Raw genomic sequence first — 24,173 nt, 5'->3', positions numbered from 1 at the left:
TGTGAAGGGGAGTCCCTGTTCTGCATTTACTGGAAATTGAGTACATACCCAGCAATTACTTCTATTTCCTAAAATACGAGTTTTAACCTCGTGGGAATATCTAATAAAAGCATTATCTTCATAAGCAGAAAATAAACTAAAAAGGCATAATAAAAAACATACAGTTGTCAGAATAAAAGGTCCTCTCATTTTTGCCGAGTCAATTTAAGTCTGATGTTTGAAAGAGGTAAGCTGGTCCACTGGTCGGAGGCAGTGTCCTCAGTGGTGGCAAGAGCTGCTGGTCCGTCACTGTGGTCCACTACGGCTGGCTTGACGTGGGAGTGGTGGATCCAGGATTTGCGTCCTTCCAGGAACACTGCAGTCTGGGTTGTTAAAAGAACCTGGTGGGGTCCAGTAAACCTCGGCTGGAGGGTGTCGCCACGAACGAACTTTTTGGCCCAGACGAAGTCCCCTGGTTGGAACGGGTGGATCTGTTCTTCCAGCGGCACGGTCTGGGAAAACTGCGAGGCTTTCCAAAGGGTACGGAGGCGAGCCTGTAGGGAGAGAAACTGGCACGCGGTCATATGATCCCCTCCCAATAGTGAAACATCAGCACGTGGTAGCGCCCCGCCTTTGAAAGGGGGGTGTCCATAGAGCAGTTCAAAGGGGGATAATCCCAATACACGGGTTGGGCGAGTACGAAGGTGAAACAGGACCAAGGGAAGTACCTGAGGCCACTTTAACCCTGTTTCCTGACAGTATTTAGCCAATGTAAGCTTAAGCTCCCTATTCATACGCTCAACTTTCCCGCTAGACTGGGGGTGGTAAGGTGTATGAAAGGAGTGTGAAATGCCCAGTCCTTGTTCTAAACGGCCAAGGACATGACCAGTAAAGTGGGGTCCGTGATCTGAGTCAAGCACGAGAGGGATGCCAAAACGGGGTACAATGTCTCTAAGGAGAATCTTCGCCACTGTGGCAGCAGTACAATTAGCAGTAGGAAAAGCTTCGACCCATGAAGTCAGAGGGCAAACCAAAACAAGGAGGTGCTTTTTCCCAAAAGCCTTTGGCATATCTGCAAAGTCAATTTGAAGATGTTGAAATGGAGCAGCAGGCGGAGGTCTTCCACCCTTAATTTTGTTAAGAGGCGGAGCAGGTCCATTACGCTGACATGTGCTGCATGCTTTCACTATTGACAGGCAGTAGGGTTGAATGCCTGGAGCATACCAAAAGCGAGCGATGGTGTCCACAAGGGCGTGCGTGCCGTAGTGACCCCCCTTATCATGGGGCCAGCGAACTGCCACGGGGTATGTGGAGCGAGGGAGGCAGGCTCGGCCATCCAGCATAAGCCAGGTCCCTTTGACCAGAGTGGCTCCGAGGCTCTCCCACGACTGTAGTTCAGCAGCGGGTACTGGTACGGGGTGCGGTGGAGTAAAGGAGGAGGTTACAGTAGCCAAAGTGGGCATGGCTAAGGGTAAGACGGCAGCCGTCTTGGCGGAGGCGTCAGCCAGGGCATTCCCACGGGTGACGGGGCTATCATCTTTAGTATGGGCCCGGCAGTGAACTACAGCCAGGACCGAGGGTTCTTGGAGGGCGTCCAAAAGCTTGTGGATGAGGGGGAGGTGCTGAATGGGTTTACCGGCAGCTGTCTGGAAACCTCAAAACTTCCAGAGGTGGATGTGACAATGCACAACTCCAAAAGCATACTTGCTATCAGTAAAAATGGTAACGGTCTTACCAGCGGCCAACTGGCAAGCTCGGGCCAGGGCATAGAGTTCGGCGGCTTGGGCTCCCCAGTTGCCTGGCAGTGAGGCGGCCTCTTGAATGTTCCATTCAGAGGTGACTGCATAACCGGTGAAACGCTTGCCATCAACATAGAAGGAGCTTCCGTCTGAGAAGAGGATGCAATCAGGGTTGTCCAGTGGCACGTCAAACAGGTTGTTCCTTATCTGTAAGATGCTATAAACTACTTCCACACAGTCGTGCTGATCCTGGAGGACTGGCAGGTCAGGAAGCAAGGTAGCTGGATTAAGGGGCCCACACCTTTCAAAAATTAGGTTAGTGTCTTCTAAGAGTTCAGCCTCTAGCTGTTGCTGACGATGGGCCGAAAAGACTTGGGTTGTGCCCCTACGCAGAAGGGCTGACAAGGCATGAGAGGTCCAAACCATGGTAAAATGACCCAGGGTCAGGCTCTTTGCCTTTGTGATCAGCAGGGCAGCTGCTGCCAGAGTCCGGGTGCAGGATGGGGTTCCCTGAGCGACAGGGTCGATCTGCTGAGAGTAAAAAGCAAGCGGGAAATGGTGGGGCCCGCTCAGCTGGGTAAGGACGCCACTAGCAATTCCGCCCCTCTCGTGGACAAAAAGGTGAAAGGGTTTGCTGTAATTGGGGGGGGCGGAGAGACATGGAGGAGGCCACACTGTCCTTGAGTAACTGAAAGGCTTGGATCGTGTCTGGGGACCACTGCAAAGGGTCAGGAGCAAGGTTAGCAGTGAGTCGGTGGAGCGGTTTGTTTAACTCCCCGCAGGACGGCAACCAGGGGCGACAGAAGCCAATTAATCCTAAGAAACCTCGAAGTTGTTTCTTGGTGTTTGGCAGAGGGCAGTTTTGGATAGTCTTTATGCGGACTGGGTCCATTTGTCTCCCCTCTGGGGTTAACAGGAAGCCCAGATATCGGACCTTCTGTGAGACCCACTGAATCTTGTTAGGGTCTACCCTGTGGCCTCTGGTGTGTAGGTATAATAAAAGTGCCTTACCATCGATGCGGAGGGCAGCTTCTTCGCGGTTACCTAATAGGATGTCATCTACGTATAGGACTAACGTGGATCCCTGCGGACTGGTGAAGCCTTCCAAGTCGTGGCGGAGGCATTGGCTGAAAATCGTGGGGCTGTCTCTATATCCTTGAGGAAGTCATTGCCAGACATAACTTTGTCCCTCCCAGGTGAAACCAAAGAGATACTGAGAGTCTGGGTGCACAGGAATGCTGAAAAAGGCTGATTTTAAGTCAATAACAGTGAACCACTCAGCATCCCAGGGGATTTGGCTGATGATAGTAGCTGGATCAGGAACTACTGCATGAAGAGGGACCACATACTGATTAACAACCCGTAGATCCTGTACAAAGCGCCAACGAATAGGGTCTCCGTCCTTTTTAGGAGGCTTTTTGACAGGCAGTATAGGGGTGTTACAGGGAGTGCGCTGAGGGCGGACTAGCTTTTGTGCAATGAATCCCTCGATAATGGGGCGGATGCCCTCCCGGGCTTCCAGCGACAGGGGGTATTGAGGGACTGACGGGGGGGTTAAGGAGGGCTTCACTTGAATCCTTACTGGCTCTGCCGAAAGGAGCAGGCCAACATCAGTGTCAGAAATTCCCCAGAGGGTTAAAGGCAAGTCAGTGAGGTCAGGGGAGAGAGAGGGGGGGGGGGGGGGTTTCCCAATTACCCTGAGTTGGGGCAGAATCTCCTAACACTGTCATCAATAATCCTACCCCTTCAGGAGTGCAGGTTAAAGTAGCCTCAAGCTTACAGAGTAAATCCCGGCCCATCAAAGGGATCGGACAAGCTGGGGAAAAAAGAAAACGGTGAGAAAAACATTTATCAGCATAAATAACATTTAGAGGCAAAGTGAGTCCCAGAGACTGTGGGTTGCCCTCCACCCCAGTTGCAGTTTTAACCTCAGAGGATAGCCAGGGAGAGGGGGCATGATTTAAAAGAGAGAAAGTAGCTCCAGTATCAGTGAGGAAAGAGACAGGCAGTCCTTGGACTGAAAGGGTTAGACGAGGCTCTTTGCTGGGAGGGGAGAAAGTGAGGAAGGAGCCGGCTAAAGACATTAAGGAAATAAGACCATCACCTTGTTTGCCTTCGCCCCCGGGGTACCGTCATTGAGGAGGCTGAGTTTGCTGCAGCTGCTGCTGTTGCCCGTAGTTGATCCAGGCCTGAGGAACGGGCTGGGCTGGTGGTGCAGGGGTGTATTCGTCCCTGGTGTAAGTATCTGCGGATGCGACCGGACCCTCTGGGCGTCCCCAGGGGAGGGATATGCATCCTGCTGCATTTGCTTGATTTTTTGCCTAGTAATTACTCCTCCCGAGGTGTGCCCTTCCATTTCCCCCTTATCCCTCTGCAGAGATTCCGATCTGGAGTCCTGCAGATTCCCCTCTGCGCCCTGGAGAGAGTCCCCCTGCGGAGGAATAGGGGCAGGTGCAGTGGGGACCAACTGACGAGTCAAAACACGCCGTGGTTTACACCCTTCATTGAAATAACATGGAGGGGATTCACTCTCGGGAGAATACCTGACTGCCATAATTTTTAAAGATTTCCACAGCTCTGCTGCTGTGTCCCAACAAAACCAGTAACATAACTGTCCCGGATGGTCTTTTTCGATCTGGCTCCTTACTCCTCTTAAGGCAGCCTGTTCGAAAGAGCCATACGAAGGCCACCTCATCTCCGGGTCGGCCAATACCGCGGTATACCCAGTCCAATTCCTTACACACAGTGTGTACAACTTCCTCCTAGACATTTCTGTCTGTACTGGGAGTTTCCCTTCGTTCCATAACTTATTTACAATCCCCAACGGACTCTCAAGAGGCACGCTAGTCCCTTGACCCATGGTGTCTGACAGGAGCCCTCCAACTGGCGTTTATCCTGCTGTCCAGTACACGACCCCTCAATATTGAATTGGCTGGGAGAAATCTCCCGTGGCGCCTGCCAATTCGTATGTGAGTGGTCTGACCACTGGACAGAGGCACCGCACCAGAAGGAAATCCCGGACGAGCCCCCAAATTGTTAGGTAAAAAGCAAGTCCTTACTCACCTCTCCAGCACCCGAGTTCGTGCGGAGTTGGTATGGGGCTCACAATCTGTCAGAGACCAGACCCCAATTCGTTGATTAACGGGCTCACACTATCCTTAGCTTAAAAGGCTTCGGAGTAAGTGTGGCAAGTTTATTAGGGGTGAGCATCAATATTTATACACAGAAGTAAACAAAGTGATTAACAGATCATAATGGTCATGCATAATCAATCAAGATTCTACAGGATAAAACAGGTTAAAATGTAGATTCAAAAAGACAAAAGGGGAGATGGCTACTTAAGGGGAAGGGGGTGTCATGAGTAGTTCGCAGGTCAGAGCTTTGATTAAAAGTTCAGACAGAGACATCAAGTCTGGGTTAAGTTTAAGCTCATCAAAAGTTCAGACTCAACAATAATAGTGTGTATAAAATTTACAAAATTCATGAAATTGGCAAATAATAAAAACTATTTTAATCTCCTCACAAGAAATATTTTTAAAAGGGCTTCAAACTCTGTAGGGATGCCTACCAAGTCCTTGGGTTCCACACTGTAACCCTTTCTAGTTACTGGCCTATGAGCTCATCCTTTCCTTGAATTCCTGCTTCTCTGTTCTTCTTCACAGACTACATCCACAGTCACATTAGGGAAAGCTTCCAGAGATGTGATTTCATCTTACAGAAGCTTCTAGCATTGCTATCTTTTCTCTGTTAGCTGGTTTCAGAACAGATGTATGTGACATCCATGATCCTGTTTGCTTCTGAGTTTTTTCCCCCCTGCCTTTCGGAGTAGGTGTCAATCGTTAAGTCCCCGCCTGCTTTTCTCCCTGAATAGAAGTTAAGTTGTTGATTCATCATGAGGTGTGGAAGATTGTAGCTTCCTCTTCATTTGTATACAAAAGAAATGGTATATCTAGGATGACCAGATGAGAGGAAGAAAATATCGGGACACATGCTGGGGGCGGGGGGGGGGGGGGAAGATCACCGGTGGAGAAAAAAAAAAAAGCGGACTGCTGCCGGCGGAGCAAAAAAACAAACAAACAATCAAAAAAAACGGAGTACCACGAAATATCGGGACAAATTGCGTCCCGACCGATGTTTGGGGACAATTATCGGGACAAACGCCTAGATATCGGGACGTCTGGTCACCCTAGGTATATCGTACCTTAGCAGATCTTTCTGCGGTTACAGCTTTCCTGCATGAAGTCTTCAGGTGTGAATAGACATTTAAGGTTAAACTTTCAGAAGTGCTTAATATTGAGCTAAATCTATTCCCATTGAAGTCAATGGTAAAACTCCCTTTGACTTCATTGAGAGAAGAGCTAGTTCATCACCAAGCACTTTAGAAAATGCCATTCTTTATCTCAGTCACCAGTTTTGAGAAATGCAGGGGAAAGGATTTTAGTAAGAAACACTACACACAGATTCTGGGTTCAGGCTAGGTGCAAACTCTAGGTTTGGGCCCTGATTCCCTCTCCGTCCCCCTGAGAGTTCTGTATTACCTCCCATCTGTTTTTCAATGTGCTCTCTCTTTTCTCAAGAATTTTTTTTTTCTCTCAAACACAGAGCAAATTCATTTTTGACCGTTACAGGTTCGCCAGTCAGCCTTTGTCTTAGCAAATACTTGGTCAAGCCTGTGCTTGCATCCTGAACCTGGACAGCCACGGGAGGTGTGTGTGGGTGTGTGTGGGGGGGGGGGGGGGGTGAGGAGTGCATCACAAAGTGAACGTTATAACCTCCCAAAAAACAGAGTAGAAGTTTATTTTAACAAATAGTCACTAATAAAATCTGCAGGCTCACTGTAACACAAATTCCTATTCGCTCACAACCATAATCAAAGGCATATGGTAGGGCCTTTGTCATCTTGCTCAGGCAGTAGGTTAAAAATGTGAGCAGTGTGAGGTAAAATTTCATCGTTATCACTAGTTCTTTCATTTTAGTCCTTTGTTTTTATACTTTGGTTTATGTAATTTACCCCTTTTTCTCCTCCCATTTTACTAGGCAGACAATATAGCTATATAGTTTATGGCCAAGACTTACATCATCGATGCTTCAAGAAACACTGCTCTATAGCCAAAATGCTTCTGAAAGAAATATAGTCAAACTTTACTAATTCTGGGTCACTGAGAACGAAAATGATGCTTAAAATTGTTGATTGGCTCTAGTTTTTAAGATATGCTATTGGGTCAGTATATACGACCCTTGACTTGGGAATGGCGGAGGATAAGTGAGTTATAAAGGGAAGGGATCTCAATTTAAACCAGAAATGACTAAAATACATCTTTGACTGGATCTATGAATAAATCTATGACTGGGTTTGGACAATACTTGCTTTTTAGGCAAAACAATGAATGATGCAATCTGAAGCTGGTATTGCGTCATACATGATATGAATTGCATCATGTTATTCCTAGAAGTCATGGATGATGCAATCATAACGAAGCTTACATCACTCTGCTGAACAAATTGCCCTATATCAGCTCTAGAAATCATACAGTGTCGTGCTCTCTTATTTGTCAGTGTTTGATTTTGCAAAGGGACACGTTTCTGTTTAGCCAAAGTGAGCAGAGATGCCTCGTACTTGTGTGAACAGTGCAGATAACTTCTGCTATGTTTGTGGTGAAGTGACTTTTGCATCACAAAAGTGCAGTATAACCACTCTGGTTAAGAAAGCCTATCACCTTTATTTTGGCTGCAAAATTGGAGATCAGGACAAGAAGTGGGCCCCACATATATGCTGCAACACTTGTGCAACAAATCTTCGCCAGTGGTTGAACAGGAAAAGGAAATCTATGCCTTTTGCAGTGCCAATGATTTGGAGAGAGCCAACAGATCATACCAGCAATTGTTACTTCTGCATGGTGCCTCCAGTTGGGAAAGGTGTGTCAAAGAAGAAAAAGTGGACTGTGCATGATTCAAACATTCCATCAGCTATACGCCCAGTACCCCACGGAGAAGGACTGCCGGTTCCTCATGCACCAGAATCATTCTCACTTGAGTCAGACGAGGAAGAGGATGAAACTTCTGGTCCTGAACCATCAATGTCACAGGACCCACATTTTCTCCCATCCTCCTCCTCTGAACCACACTTCATAACACAAGGTGAACTGAATGACCTTGTCAGGGATTTGGAACTACCCAAGAGTAAGGCAGAGCTGTTGGGCTCCAGACTACAGCAGTGGAATCTCCTGGCAGGTGATGTTAGGGTTTCCATATTCCGTGACCGTCAAAAGGATCTTGTCCCATTCTTCTTCATGGAAGGTGATCTTGTAGCCTGCAGCAACATCGATGGTGTGATGGCAGCCCTCAACATCGTTCACGATCCAGATGAGTGGAGACTGTTCATTGATTCATCGAAGACGAGTCTTAAAGTTGTTTTACTGCATAATGGCAATGTTTTGCCATCAATTCCAGTTGGTCATGCAGTCCATATGAAGGAAACCTATGACAACATGAAACAACTTTTGAGGTGCATAAACTATGACCAACATCAGTGGCAGCTTTGTGGCGATTTGAAGGTTGTTGCTCTCTTGCTTGGTCTGCAGACTGGAGACACAAAGTACTGCTGTTTTCTCTGCGAATGGGATAGTCGTGCAAATGATTCCCACTACATCAAGAAAGATTGGCCATTCCGACAGTCATTGGAGCTTGGGAGGAAAAGTGTTCAGCATCCACCACTTGTTGAATCAAGGAAGATTTTGTTACCACCCTTACACATCAAGCTGGGTCTGATGAAGAACTTTGTCAAGGCCATTGACAAAACACAAGCAGCTTTCAAGTACCTCCGTGGAAAATTTCCAAGGTTAAGTGAAGCTAAGATAAAGGAAGGTGTCTTTGTTGGTCCTCAGATTCGTGAACTTCTTCGAGATGATGCACTGCGTGGCAAGGAAAAGACGGCATGGAAAGCCTTCCAGTTAGTGGCAATAAATTTTATCGGAAACAACAAGGCAGACAACTACAGGTTGTTGGTGGAAAACCTCCTCAAGGCATACAAAAGCCTTGGTTGCAACATGTCACTAAAGATACATTTTTTGCACTCTCATCTAGATTTTTTTTCCACTGAACTGCGGAGCAATGAGCGACGAGCACGGCGAGCGATTTCACCAGGACATTGCAACAATGGAGAAACGTTATCAGGGCAAATGGAGGCCATCAATGCTTGCAGACTATTGCTGGACAGTGACAAGAGATGCTCCATTTAATGAATACAAGAGACAAGCCAAGAAGCGCCGAGTAGACACTGAATAGGACTAAACTATGTACAGAATAGTTTTTTGCCTTTTGTTTCATAATACATTTTATTTATATAACCCTTTTGCTGATTTTTAAAGTGTTACATAAACAGGACAGGTGAAATATTATCATGTAAAGCAACCATAAACACATGAAAAGACCTAGGTTTACAATTTATGATTAAAACTCTACTATCTACACAATATACATAGACATAAAATGTAAAAACTTAAATATCTTAGAAACAGTAGCCAATCAGTTGTTTTAATTGTCATATTTGAATTCAGCACATCAAAATAGATAATAAATAGCACATTTTATCTCTGAAGCAGACGACTTCTCAAAAATTGTAGACCAGTGGAATTAGCTGCTAGGGAAAGAGGAGGGGATACAAAAACAATGTCTAACCTGGCATCTGAGAGCATTGTTTCTGCCAAATTCTCTGTCTGCTGGCTAGAGGAGCTGAAGTCCCTTATTTATTTTCTAACTTCAATTTCCAGAGATGTTTCATACTCTGTTACCTGGCTGCCATGATATTGCCAATAATTTTGTTTGGTAATAATATTGTAGGGTCAGTTCTCCCAATACCATGTGAAAAATTTGTGCGTGCAGCTCATGTTGTTTTGAATTAGTAGCATAACCCTTCACCCATTAGCAAAATTAAACAACACTATATTAGAAATAAATATAAACAGGCATCTGTGTTACAGGGGAGAAGTGAAATCTGTCTGAGGCACATAACGCTTTTTGTTCAGACTAGTTTGTTTTTGGGGTGCTTTATCTCAGATTGTTTTAATGAAGGTTTTGACTCTCTTACTGTATCATACTGACACTGACTTGCACTTGCATGCAGATGTGCAATTTTTACCTGTGATATTGGCCAACTAAATACAACTTGGAAAGAGTTTGAAATTACATATTGTGTAGAGCTGGATTTTCTAACTTCCTTATGCACTGGAGCAGGTGAAAATTAAACTCCCATACAACCAGAGGGTGATCCATCCACAGGCTAAAATTATTTTGATCAAATATGCTTCCAAATTGGATGTTGGAAATCATCCAGAACCATTTTACCACTGGTAAACTTGTTCTATCCAAAAGTCCATGCTATACAGTGTCCTACAGATGACTCTTTTAACTACTATAGAGAACTTCAGAAAGTTGTTCAGAAATCTGTAATCCAACTAATTTGTGTTAGTTCCTACAGGCAACCCTGTTGTAATGCACTGTATCACAAGAAGAGAAGGACAGAATAAACCTTTGAATTAAGAAAATTTGCAGGTGTGGAAAGACTTCCTCTACCGCAGTTTATCTTCTATTGTGGGAGAATTCCAACACGGAGAGTCTTAGTAACTTGCAAACAAATCTTTTTGAGTGCTTCCTACATCATAAGGGAAACTGGGTCTTCAACATGTGACAAGCTAATCCTCTTGCCGGTCTGAGAGCAAAAGTGTTGTTCCCTGATATGATGCAGCTAAAGGCAAGAAGAGCATGTATTCTCTTCAGAAGTGACTCCATTGAAGCCAGTGATGCAAAACTGGTGCAAGTGAGAAGAGAGTTAGTGAATTTTTTTGTTTTAATTTTTAAAAAAATCTTTCGGCTTGTATGTTCTTCAGGATACTGGTTCTGAATTTCACTGAACACAATGGCCAAAGCTTCTTCAGATGTACACAAGACTTCACTGAACACAATGGCCAAAGCTTCCATGCAACCAAGTCAAACTGAAATGGAGATGGAAGCATTTTATGAATCATCTCTATATCCCTCTTTGGTCTCTTGACCATTAGATGTTTCCCATGACTCCAGCCAATCATAAGTGTAAATGACACTGTGTCCTAAGTGCAGCAGAAACAGTAGTTGTCTTGTGCCACAAAAAGGATATTTTCCTCTTACTGGGGAAACGGTTAGTGTACCTCTACCCTTCTATCATAGACTTCTACCATGTATCTTTAATTGTCATGTTTATTAGTGCTTTGATCCATTTAAAACCTTCTGTTGTACCAGTAGTGTAATGTGATACCAATTTAAGCCTCAAAACAAACCAATAAACAAAAAAATGCACTCTTAAGCCAGTTGATTTTTTTTTTAACTCCTGAGGGCATTCTGCACCAAAAAATAAAAAATACCGAGCACAATATTTTAAAATTCTGCAAATTTTATTTGTCAGATAAATGTGGAAGCTCCAGCATGGCATTGGGGAGCACAGGCCACTGGCTGCACAGAGGTGGGAGATCACTGTGCAGCTTTCCCCCAGGACACAGACTCAGCAGTGAAGCTGCACCCAACCCTGACACAGTGCAAGGACCGGGCCTCCCCAGAAACACCCCAGGGCCCTGCCCCTCCGTGCCAGGTGCAGCAGGTCTGGGCAGGCAGGCTCAGCAAGACAGGATCCAAGTGTGGAGGGGCTTAGTGTGGGGGGATCCTGGTGTGGGTTGAGAGGGTTCTGTGTGGGGCAATCTGGGTGTGAGCAGCTCAGTGTGGGATCCGGGTGAGGGGGGATCTGTCTGCACAGGTGCTTGTTGGGGGGTTCTGGGTGCAACAGTAATGGGACTCTGCAGGGGGGTCCAGGTGAAGGTGATTGGGGCTCAGCAGGGGGGTCTGAGTGTGTGGGGCGGAAGGTCTCTGCAAGGGGGTCTGGATGTGTGGGGGTCAGTGAGGGTCCAGATGCAGGGGGAACCAGGTGCAGCTAGTTGGGGCTTGGTGGGGTGGGGATCCGGGTGCTGGTGGCTTGTCAGGATGGTCCAGTTGCTGGGGAGTGGAGCTCATCAGGGGGGTTCTGAATGTATGGGGGATGAGGCTCGGTGAGGTATGAGGGGATATGGATGCATGGAGGTTGGGTGGATGGGGGAGAAGCTCCCTGTACAGGGATCCCTCCCCCTGCAGCTGAGGAATGATGGGTGCAGGAAGCGAGTGTGTGTGTGTGTGTGTGTGTGTGTAGTTGCACAGCTTCCTGCAGATGGGGGAGAAATCTGGGGTGGATCTGATCTGGCCCCAGATGCCGTGAAGGGGAAGAGGAAGTCTCATCCTCCCCAGCCAAACCGGGACTAGCTGGTGCAGGGAAGGAGCCACCAGCCAGGTCTTCCCCAGTCCCACCCCCTGCCCCACGGTGATTTACATCTTTGCCGGCTGGCCTGGGCTCCCTAAACATACTGCTGGGAAGCGTTGCATGGCCGTTCTTGTGGCTTCCCTTTGCTTCCCCCTCAGAAAGTCATTTTTCTGTGGGGAAACAAAGAAATCTGCGGGGGACATACATTCTGCACATGCGCAGTGGCTGAGAATTCCCCCAGGAGTTCTTTTTTTTGCACTAAAATGTGTTACCTAGAGAATTTTATTTCTAGCAGCTACCTCTTCAGATTACAATGTATCAAGTTTCAATACCTCTATATCAGGGGTGGGCAAACTCTGGCCTGCAAGCCATTTCAAGCCGGCCCGCGAGCCGCACCACGTGGATCGGTCCCGCTCTGGCCGGGGCGCTGGGTCGGGGCCGCACCATGCAGCTCCCAGAAGCCATGGCATGGCCCCGCTCCAGCTCCTGCACGCTCCAATGGGAGTTGCAGGGGCGGTGCCTGCAGATGGGGCAGCGTGCAGAGCCTCCTGGACGCGCCTCCACATAGGAGCCACAGAAGGGACATGCCACTGCTTCTGGGAGCTGCTTGAGGAAAGCGCCGCTTGGAGCCTGCACTCCCTGAGCCTTTCCCTATGCCCCGCACCCCAACCCCAATTTTGTGAGCATTCATGGCCCGCCATACAATTTCTATTCCCCGATGTGACCCTCGGGCCAAAAAGTTTGCCCACCCCTGCTCTATATAGAAAGTTTTAAAAACCTACGGTAGTCTTAAAAATATAGTGAAAGTTCTTTCTTCAGTTCCACTCTGGTTTCTTGTCCTGCCAATGTTAGTTTACAAACTTCAGTGCCTCTTCTGATGAGAACTTAAGAAATTAACTGAATAACCCCCCCCCCAAAAAAAAACAGAATAGATTCTATGTTTGGTTAATACAACTGATTATTACATCCATCCAAGGTATTGTTTTAGTTGAAAGTAAATTATATCTGCTGTATCTAAGAACCATGTTGTAAGAACAGTTACCTTATAATTTGCACTTTATTTGGGATTAATATGAAGGTTATTTAAATCATTTTTACAATAGATATGTAAATCAATGAGGCATGGCTTCTGTTAAATGATTTGAAGTTCAACTCGCTTAATATTTTTATGAAACACTACTGTCTAAACAGTGGTAAACCAGAACTAAGGTGACCTATTTGAATTACAAGTGTTGTTTAAAAATTCAAGAGGCATATTTTGTTTACCTCTTCATCTTCACATCCCAACACATCTTACTATTACCATATATATAGTATAAGTATACTTTAGTTTGTTATATAAGGCTTTTGTTAAAATGCTACTCCCAATATGAGGCTGCAACATTCTTGTTTAAAAGTTAATTCCCTCTGTATAATGCACCCCCTACAATCTTTAAAGTACTTAAATCCCAAGGATAGCTTTATAGAGAGTGACTATTGAGACTATGATACATGGTTTAGGGTTTGGTGTTGCCATCTGATGGTTGTACAGTGGGATCACTATGTGTCAAAGGAGAGTTGGTGGTCTCAAGTCAGTTCATAGTACAAAATGTGTATACAGGGGACAGCTGAGGTGGCTCTCGTAGCAGAAAGATCAGGAATTTAATGGGTATGGGTACTTAATGACCTGGATGTCAAGAAGTGGCCATCTCAAGTTAAGGTTAGGTCTCTTTGGTGGATCTGTGTGAGGAATTTGCACTGCTGTGGCCTGTGCTGTGGGTAGATGGAGAGCAAAGTTCTCACTCTAGTACGTTTTGCAAGTGCTACAATTCACTTTTGCATCTTAAAAAAAAAAGAGTAAAGTGTCCAGGAAGAAAGAGATGGATGGACTGGAATGAGTTATATTTTGGTGAAGGAACTTAAATGTTTTCTAAGGCAGAAACACCCTTCAATTTCAACAATCTCCAGTGGTATAAATCTTCCTGAGATAACTTTTTCTTTTCCTTATATACATCCTTTGAAATGTATTTTCGGTGTTTCTGATGTGACCATCACCGTAGTATTTGTGTACCAATGTGTAGTGGATATCCTGGCTTATAACTATATAAAGACAAATGTATGCTATTGTACTGTAACATAACAGTATTTTTCTGAAGGCTATTCTGAAAGCCTGTTCTCTTGGGTTCTCATACACTTCTGGCATATGTACTTTTGAAAAGGCTGCAAAATCCTTTTCCCCCTCCCCCGGACCTGTTATTTAAGTCTCTGCTTAAATAAATAAATTAATGGAGATATCCTGTCTCCTAGAACTGGAAGGGACCTTGAAAGGTCATCGAGTCCAGCCCCCTGCCTTCACTAGCAGGACCAAGTACTGATTTTGCCCCAGATTCCTAAGTGGCCCCCTCAAGGATTGAACTCACAACCCTGGGTTTAGCAGGCTAATGCTCAAACCACTGAGCTATCCCTCCCCCTCCTTCTTAGCTTTGTTTGTGAGAATACACGATGTACTTCATAATGCAATTCATATCCTTGAACTAGCAAACAATATTTTATGGGGAGTACAGTTAGATCTACTTATGTAAAATACCACTAGTATAAGTCACTTTTTTAGTTCTGGCATTATAGAACAGCCCTGGCAGGAGGACTGTCTACATGGACTCTTCAGGCATTCAACAGTCTGTAGTGTGTGATGGCATTTTTTCCCAGAACATCTCAAACTCTTAGTGACTGGTGGTTGTGTAAACAGTGTCTGGGACACTGCTTTGGAACACCACTCAATTTTACAGAAAGGCCAAGCAAGAGTATGTGTGTTTCTGCTGTCTTTCACTTTGACTGGTTAACTTTTGAGAAACCAGAGATGTAATTTCACAAGCACATTTAAATGGTTTGTTTACCAACAGAGAGTAAATAAACTTGTTTTTGTACTTTGTCGGTGATGTGGATAGGGGTAGAAATATGATCAGACATAAAGCGGATTTAAACGTAATTATATTTGCATTAATACTTATTACATTTATTAACCAATTCACTTACAATATCACTATGGTTAAATAGGTGCCCTCCCTGACCATTTGTAGGTGTGGTTAGTTGAGATACAGGGGATTACTTCAATTTTTTTTGAGAGATGCAGCTAGATTTACAACTTTTAGTGGACTAGGGACTGAAGTAATTTGTCTTTGGAACAGACCTGAGAGCGGTGCCTCTGTGGAGATAGATAACTGTTCATTAGTAAGGCTGCTAATCTAGCTGAAATCTATTATTTTTCCCCAAAAGAAAGGGGAGAAATTGTTCAGGGATGTTCTGGCAACAGGGGGTAGAATAATTTTTTTTTGTTTACTTGATCCATTTTGACTCCTAATTTAATTAGATCTCAGTAATCCTCTGTCTTGAGAATAGAATGATAAGCAACTTTATAAACTACAACTAATATCTGTAGCACCTAGGTTTGGGGTTGCAGTGTTGATAAAGAGATTTCAAAAATAAAGATAATGGCTTGCTGATAAATGTTTTGTAAAGACAGGAAAAGCTTGGGCTTTTTCAGTCTCAATATCCATGATCAGAATGGGCAGTTTTTGTGCCACTCCAAGTTATTTTTTTAATTCTTTTTAATTTATTTGTTCCATTTTCTCACTTTCTGACCCTTTTTTGTCTGTTTTTTTTAAATACTCTAAGAAAACTAATCTCGCATTGAAAAACTATCTTAAAAAAAAAAAAAAAAAAAGGAAAAATTAGAACTGCCTTCCCTTTCTGTCTTTCTTATTACCTGGCTTTTTCTGCTTGTTCTCCCCCCTACCCTCCACTCCTGCATGCCCACATTTTCCCTTTATCCTGCTTGGCCTTCTCAGAGCAAGACTACACTACTGTGCTACATTGGCACAGCTGCACCGATGCAGCTGTGCTGCTGCAGCGTGTCTGGTGAAGAGGCGCTATGCAGATGGGAAAGCGCTCTCCCATCGGCATCATTACTCCACCTACGCAAGAGACGGAAGCTATGTCGGCAGGAGAGGAGTGTCTTGATGTAACTTACGTTGCTCAGGGGGGTGTTGTTTTCATGCCCCTGAGCAACATAAGTTACATCAACTTGATGGTAGCAACATGTCTGGTCGGGGCAAAGACGGCAAAGGACTCGGAAAGGGGGGCGCTAAGCGCCATCAGAAGGTACTTTGCAATAACATTCAAGGTATTACCAAACCGGCTATTCGTCGTTTGGCTCGTCGTGGTGGTGTCAAGTGTATTGGTGGGTTGATCTATGAAGAGACCCGTGGCGTGTTCAAAGTTTTTCTCGAAAACATGATCCGCGATGCTGTTACTTACACTGAACATGCGAAGCGGAAGACTGTGACAGCCATGGATGTGGTTTACGCTCTAAAACGCCAGGGTCATACTCTGTACGGATTCGGGGGCTAAGCCTTTCTTCTGACTTGCCTTTAAAACCAAACTTAAATGGTAGTGTATATCAGCCCTCAATGTTACTTCTTTCTGCCAGCGTGACTGAATGAGCTGATCAGACCTCTTTATGCACACTGTTCATAGGGTCTTCATGCTGGCCTGTAAAATAAGCATTTCTTACAGATAAGACACTATAATAAAAAATAAAAGAAGTTTGTGGAGCAGCCTGGTGGCTCTGTGGTTAGTGACTATTTGTTTCCTTATGCTTCCCTTGTCTGTCTGTGTCTTCCTGTTGACTCTTTGTTATACTTAGATTGTAAGCTCTTTGGGGCAGGGAATATTTTTTGTGTTTGTACAGTGCCTAGCACAATGGGACGCTGGTCCATGACATGGGTTTCTAGGAGCTGATAGGCTGCCAATGGAGATCCATCCAGCTGTGTGCAATGAAAAGTGGTAATCTCAAAAGAGGAAGGTGACCCATTGGCCTGGTCTACACTTACCCCCCAAGTCGAAGTAAGGTACGCAAATTCAGCTACGTGAATAACGTAGCTGAATTCGACATACCTTACTTCGAATTTACCGCGGTCCACACGCGGCAGGCAGGCTCCCCTGTTGACTTCACGGTACTCCTCTCGCCGAACTGGAGTACCGCAGTCGACGGGGATCACTTCCTGGTTCGATTTATCGCGTCCACACCAGACGCGATAAATCGAACTCGGAACTTCGATCCGCAGCCGTCGAACTACCGGGTAAGTGTAGATATCACTGTTCATTAAGCCCTACACTGTAGACTAAAACTCTGTCATAGCTACTACTACTTTCCAAGGAGGACAGATGGGAGTCCTGTTGGAGACTATCAATATTGCTCCTTAATTGAGCAATATGTTCATTATTAGGTAAAAGAGAGGACTCCTTGTTTCTAGGTGTTGTGTGTATTACTTTTGCCTACACTGGGAATCGTAGACTGGGACCAGAAATAAAATTCAAGCCTCCCAAATGACAATGGGAAACATCTGTCTACAGGGAACTGACCAGCCTTCATTTCTATTTGTATTTTTTTTCTCTTAGTTTTTGCATGCCAGGTCAAATGGTTTGGCTTCTTCTGATACTTTTTGGATCTTTCTGATGCTTGAATTGGCTTTTCCTTTGGCTTTGTTTCCTGCCTGCCTGACTGACAAGCAATTTCCTAAAGGATGGACATGTTTTTGTCTTTATCCTCATTATACAAAGGCCCTACAAATAATTTAAATCTTAATAGAAACGTCCTCCATGAAGGTGATGTCTATCTTCCTTTGCACTACAAAAGGCCAAAATTAAAGTTAATGCAAAAAGTTTGTTCATCCAGCCCCGGACAATGAAATAAATTATTTGACGTGGACACAAAGATACCGATGTAATTTTGGAAAGTAAATTAACTAGGCTAGAAATGTTATTTTAGCATAAAACAGTGAAAGGAAAACGAGATCCTTTAAAAAAAAAAAAAAAAAAAAAAAAAAAAGTGCCCTTGAAGTGAAAATCAATACAAACAGGATAAAAAGAAAAATTCTCGTCCACTTCTTACAGCATGCCCATCACCATGGTCTAACTTCCATTAGCCAAACAAGGATATGATTGGAACAAAAGTTGTGTTCTCCACACCTCTTGTAATGTAAGCTTGAACAGGAGTGGGGAATCTAGGATTAATCTTGACCAACACATGTGAAAACTACAAACTGCCTTGTCTTCATTAGAGAGACAGGGTGATATCCTTTATTGGACCAATTTCTGTTGGTGAGAGACAAGCTTTTGAGCTTAAACAAAGCTCTTCTTCAGGTCTGGGAAACATACTTGGGCTATGTCTTCACTACATATTACTTCGGTATAACTTGTTTCGTTCAGGGGTGTGAATAATCTACACCCCTGAGCGACGTACGTTATAGCGACCTAAGCACGGTTGTAGACAATGCTATGTTGTTGAGAGAGCTCCTGCCGACATAGCTACTGTCTCTCACAGAAGCAGGAGTTATTAAGCCAACAGCAGAGGTCTCTCCCGTTGGCTTAGGGCATCTTCACCAGAAGTGCTACAGCTGCGCAGCTGTAAATGATGTAGTGCAGACATAGTTTCAGAGTGTCACAGCTAAATCCAAGGTGGAACAGATTGTTTAGCATGTGTAGTTAACACACATTTCACAGGACCATTCAAGGTGAAGTGGCTTTTACCTTGTGTTAGTTACCATGTATTCACTAACCTGGTAGGCTAGTGAAGAGACAAAGCCTAACTCTGAAAATTTTGGTTTAACTGACTTGTTCAGTGTCATATAAGAAATCTGTTGCAGAGCCAGGAATAGAACAAAGCTTTTCTGGGTAGCACTCACCTGCCTTCACCAAAAGAGCAGCCTTTCTCTTCCTGTAATTCCCTGCCTCATTCTCTACGCACCTTTCAACTTCTAGATCAGATGAAATCGTACAGATGTGTGCATGATCTCCTGGTAACCCTAGATCCCCTTTATCCTCTATCTTAAAAAATTATAAGTAATTAAAAATAATTGACCAATAAATAGTCTCAAGCAGTAATACATGGAACTCTTTGCTTTGCTTTTTGATCCCAGATTAGATTTTACAATAAGGATGAAGTGGCGTATTAAGAATGGCCATAGTGGTCCATCTAGCCCAGTATTCTGTTGTCTGCCAGTGACTGATGCCAGATGCTTCAGAGGGAATGAATAGAACAGGGCAGTTATTGAGTGATCCAGCCCATTGCTCAGTCCCAGTTTTTGGCAGTCAGTGGTTTAGGGACACCTAAAGTAAAAGCTTGTTGAAGTCTTATCCTGCATTAAACATGGTGGTGGTAGGAGGCTAGCTAGGTCATCTGTACTGCACCACTATTGGTATTGATAGTATTCTTCCTTTAATTTTGTATAGCAATTGCAATAGTAGTTAATCAACATATCTTTCACTGTTTTGGAGATGGCTGTGACAGCATGCTTCTTATCTACCAAGTGTACACAAGTGACATGTATGGAAGACTGCACAGAGAGGATGACATTTCTTTTACTGTGTACAGACTGCTTGCCAGTCCCCACATGCTGAGTCAGATAGAAATTCTATCATGTCCCTGGAATGTTGAAGTCAGTGAAAACTGAATTCATTGATGCAAAAAAGCTTTCAGCATTTGCAGACAAGCTTTCCCAAAAGATCATTTTTCACAAGTCTTGAATCCTAATCAAAATATCTAATCATGATGTAGACCTTCTTTTCATTGCTGACATCATTACTTTCATCCATCATAACAGTGAAAGGTCCTGATCTTGCAAGGTTCATGGCTTGACTGTGTCAGATGTGCTGACAGAGCTTTGATGATGCACACAGCTTTTTGTTCTTCCACAGGGAAATTTTTTTCCGGTAGCTGAATCTGAGAATGTCTTCTTGTCAAGCTTTGTGAAATGATCAGCAAAGTGAATAGTAGCAACACTTCAGCATTTGTAACTTTTTCACTGAATGATGGTTGAGCTGGATTTTAAAAAGCATTTCTGTTTCATTGGAAAGGTAATGACGCTACACCACTGACATGTTTTGCAGCGACACTAGATGTTTCTTCAGGTTGTTGATTCCAGAACTTCCAGTGTAGATATTTTTTAGTATCGAACACCACACATTAGACACTTGTGTATGTGTGTCTTTTAACTGAAAATGTTTCACTTCATTCTGGAAGAAATTTTGAGCTATACAGACAACAACTTTTAGGACTTGGGGTCAAATTTTTCCCATGTTTTATGAGGTTTTCCCTTTACTTATTATTTGTATTGCAGTAGTGCACAAGAGCCAGTGAAGTTATTGGTCCCATTATGCTGAACACTGTACAAGCACACAGCAAGACACACAATTCTTGCCTCACTTAGTTCACAATATATTTTTCAAAGAATGTTTAAAATATATATTATAAATAGGGCTGTCAATCGCAGTTAACTCACACGATTAACTCAAAAAAATTAATCGCACTGTTAAACAATAGAATACCAATTGAAATGTATTATATATTTTTGGATGCTTTTCTACATTTTCATATATATTGATTTCTGTTACAACACAGAATACAAAATATACAGTGTTCCCTTTATATTATTATATTTTATTACAAATATTTGTACTGTAAAAATTATAAACAAAAGAAATAGTATTTTTCAATTCACCTCATACAAGTACTGTAGTGCAATCTCTCTGTATCATGAAAGTGTAACTTACAAATGTAGATATTTTTGTTACATAACTGCACTCAAAAACAAAACAAAGTAAAACTTTAGAGCTTACAAGTCCACTCAATCTTACTACTTGTTCAGCCAGTCGCTAAGACAAACAAGTTTGTTTACATTTACAAAAGATACCGCTGTCTGCTTCTTATTTACAATGTCACCCGAAAGTGAGAACAGGTGTTCGCATGGCACTTTTGTAGCCGCAAGGTATTTACATGCCAGATAAGGCTAAACATTCGTATGTACCTTCATGCTTCAGCCACCATTCCAGAGGACATGCTTCCATGCTGATGATGCTCATTTAAAAAAAAAAACGTTAATTAAATTTGTGGCTGAACTTCTTGGGGGAGAATTATGTGTCTCCAGCTCTGCTTTACCCACATTCTGCCATATATTTCACATTATAGCAGTCTTGGATGATGACCCAGCACGTGTTCGTTTTAAGAACACTTTCACAGCAGATTTGACAAAACGCAAAGGTACCAATGTGAGATTTCTAAAAATAGCTACAGCACTTGACCCAAGGTTTAAGAATCTGAAGTGCCGTCCAAAATCTGAGAGGGACGAGGTGTGGAGCATGCTTTCAGAAGTCTTAAAAGAGCAACACTCACATGTGGAAACTACAGAACCCGAGCCACCAAAAAAGAAAATCAACCTTCTTCTGGTGGCATCTGACACAGATGATGAAAATGAAAATGCATCGGTCCACTCTGCTTTGGATTGTTATTGAGTAGAACTCATCATCAATATGGACGCATGTCCTCTGGAATGGTGGTTGAAGCATGGAGGGACATATGATTCTTTAGTGCAGGGGTTGGCAGCCTTTCAGAAGTGGTGTGCTGAGTCTTCATTTAGTCACTCTAATTTAAGGTTTTGCGTGCCAGTAATACATTTTAACGTTTTTAGAAGGTCTCTTTCTATAAGTCTATAATATATAACTAAACTATTGTTGTATGTAAAGTAAATAAGGTTTTTAAAATGTTTAAGAAGCTTCATTTAACATTAAATTAAAATGCAGAGCCCCCCGGACCGGTGGCCAGGACCCAGGCAGTGTGAGTGTCTTCAGCACGCGTGCAACAGGTTGCCTACCCCTGCTTTAGCAATGCCGGCTACAAAAGTGTCATGCGAATGCCTGTTCTCACTTTCATTTGACATTGTAAACAAGAAGCAGGCAGCATTATCTCCTGCAAATTGTAACCAAACTTGTTTGTCTGAGTGATTGGCTGAACAAGAAGTAGGACTGAGTGGATTTGTAGGCTCTAAAGTTTTACATTGTTTTATTTTTGAATGCAGTTATTTTTTTGTACATAATTCTACATTTGTAAGTTCAACTTTAATGATAGAGATTGCACTACAGTACTTGTATTAGGTGAATTGAAAATACTATTTCTTTTGTTTTTTACAGTGCAAATATTTGTAATAAAAAATAAGTATAAAGTGAGCAGTGTTCACTTTGTATTCTGTGTTGTAATTGAAATTAATATATTTGAAAATGTAGAAAACATCCAAAAATATTTAGATAAATGGTATTCTATTGTTGTTTACCAGTGTGATTAATCACGATTAATATTTTTAATCACTTGACAGCCCTAATCATAAGTAAGGGTGGGAGAATCTGCCCCCAGTTGTGATTAATCGAGATTAATTTTTTAATCGCGCGATTAATCGAGATTCATTTTTTTTAATCGCTTGACAGCCCTAATTATAAATCTTATATGTTAAAAAAGTACCAGAATGTGATTGTTTAAAGGACTGAAGTCTTAAAACATGTTTATACTACTGGAGGTTTAGCTAGTAGAATGAAATTGTTATCCTAATTTGTGTCATGAGTAACTTGCAAGTATTAGAAAGCTAGTGAAGACATGCCCTAACTCTCACTTTTGGCTGCAGATTATCTGCTGTGCAGAGCAGCCAGCCACTAAACTGGCCCAACCTTTGTCATGTCTTTCCTTGATTTGCCTTTGCTTGCTTTCGCTATACCTTTTTTGTTTTTCTTCTTGGTTTCTGTCCTCGGTTTCCTTGTCTCTTGCTGTTTTTTTTTCTTTTTTTTTTCTCCTTTTGCTATTCTGTCTCTTGCTCCCCCGCTCTTTTTTGTTTGGTGGGCTCTTCAATACACCTCTACCCCGAGGTGTACTGTCCTCGGGAGCCAAAAAAACTTACTGCGTTATAGGTGAAACCGCGTTATATCGAACTTGCTTTGATCCACCGGAGTGCGCAGCCCCGCCCCCCCGGAGCACTGCTTTACCGCGTTATATCTGAATTCATGTTATATCAGGTCGCGTTATATTGGGGTAGAGGTGTATTAACAGTCTGAAAATAGCGGATTACCTACTGGGTTAGGACCCCCTATAAAGCAGGTGCTTGGGGGTGCAGTGGGATATAGGTGTTTTACTCAAATAGTATCTGTCCTGGAGAACCTAGCCCAATAAGCATTTCAAACCCAGATTTATCCAAATTAAAATACAATAATTTTTACATCAGTCAGTGGCTTCATAGTTAATGCAAAAAGAAAAAAAAAGCTTTCTTCCTGGTGCTTTGTCACAGGGCCTGCTGATGAACATCAGTGACTTTTGTAGGTATGTAATTAAGAGTTATGCTTTTTACACTTACACCACATTAAATAACATGTAGTGCAGCTTCCCCCCTTCAGTACTTTTTCTTAAAAGCAGCATTGCCTGCGTTTTAAAAAATCCAGATTACAGTAGTTACATTAACCAGAATAATCCCTCTAACTCTCTCTCCTGAATGATCTCCTTCCATCTTTCCTTTTCAAGCCCTGTTCCAGAGAGAACCTACATTTCATTATTCTGTTTTTTTCTTACTAAACTGGAAAGTAATACAAACCAATCTATACTAATTTCAATTGCCATATAAAGATATTTTGAAATTGTGTGTGTAATTATCTAATTTATCCTCCCCCCCCCCCCCCCCATACCCTCCAATTCTGAATTTCTGGGATTCAGTTGAAGTGGAACCCTGATCTGAGCTGCTAATGGTTTTGTAAATCCCAAAGCTGACTGACTACCCATCTCTAGCTTTTATCTCATGTCGCCAAGTAATCCTTGGTTCTTACAACAAGAGATGAATTAACCTATTAGCTGAGGTAAGTAAGTATTTGGTGGGGAAACAAGTTTGTACCTGTCACCTGATGGCCTCTGAGATGTGAAATTCCAGAAGAGCAGAGGAAATGGAAGAGGTGGTGGTAATCAGGAAACTTTTGGTCCTGATTTAAAAATGAGAAACTCCTTTAAATCTGTTAGTGGGAACGACCTTGGCATTTTAGCATTTGTTCACTTCCAGTAGTGACACCTTCTTGGAAGGTATGGCAGAATCTTTAAGGACTTACTGATAGGTGACACTGCATGCCAGTACAATGTGCCTATCAGTGCTACATCTCTGCTTTGCTGATGCAGCATCTACTTGGGAGTTTAGAGGTGAAGAGGTGTGTGTGTGTGTGTGTGTGTGTGTTTCATATTCTTTAGGGGAACTAATCTTAGAACTGAACACTTAACTGAGATGAATGGGGGATGTTTATCCCTATTG

General features: G+C 43.2%; 2 protein-coding genes across 2 annotated transcripts in view; both read left to right on the top strand.

Annotated features, from left to right (window-relative positions):
• The window catches only part of BAZ2B (bromodomain adjacent to zinc finger domain 2B), a 278,152-nt gene that overhangs the window by 28,138 nt on the left and 225,841 nt on the right, over positions 1 to 24,173 (top strand). The window lies entirely within an intron of this gene.
• LOC135885652 (histone H4-like) lies at positions 16,108 to 16,419 on the top strand. The gene has a single exon (XM_065413492.1). It carries the CDS (start codon positions 16,108 to 16,110, stop codon positions 16,417 to 16,419), a length of 312 nt encoding a protein of 103 aa, XP_065269564.1.

This window comes from Emys orbicularis, chromosome 11 (assembly GCF_028017835.1).
Source record: "Emys orbicularis isolate rEmyOrb1 chromosome 11, rEmyOrb1.hap1, whole genome shotgun sequence".
Classification (NCBI taxonomy): Eukaryota; Metazoa; Chordata; order Testudines; family Emydidae; genus Emys; species Emys orbicularis.
The sequence above is the reverse complement of the archived record's forward strand: the minus strand, read 5'-3'. Positions and strand labels throughout refer to the sequence as shown.

Bases quoted from the DNA above. Each gene is read 5' to 3' on its own strand.
- LOC135885652 (XM_065413492.1), top strand. From the start codon at position 16,108: ATGTCTGGTCGGGGCAAAGACGGCAAAGGACTCGGAAAGGGGGGCGCT.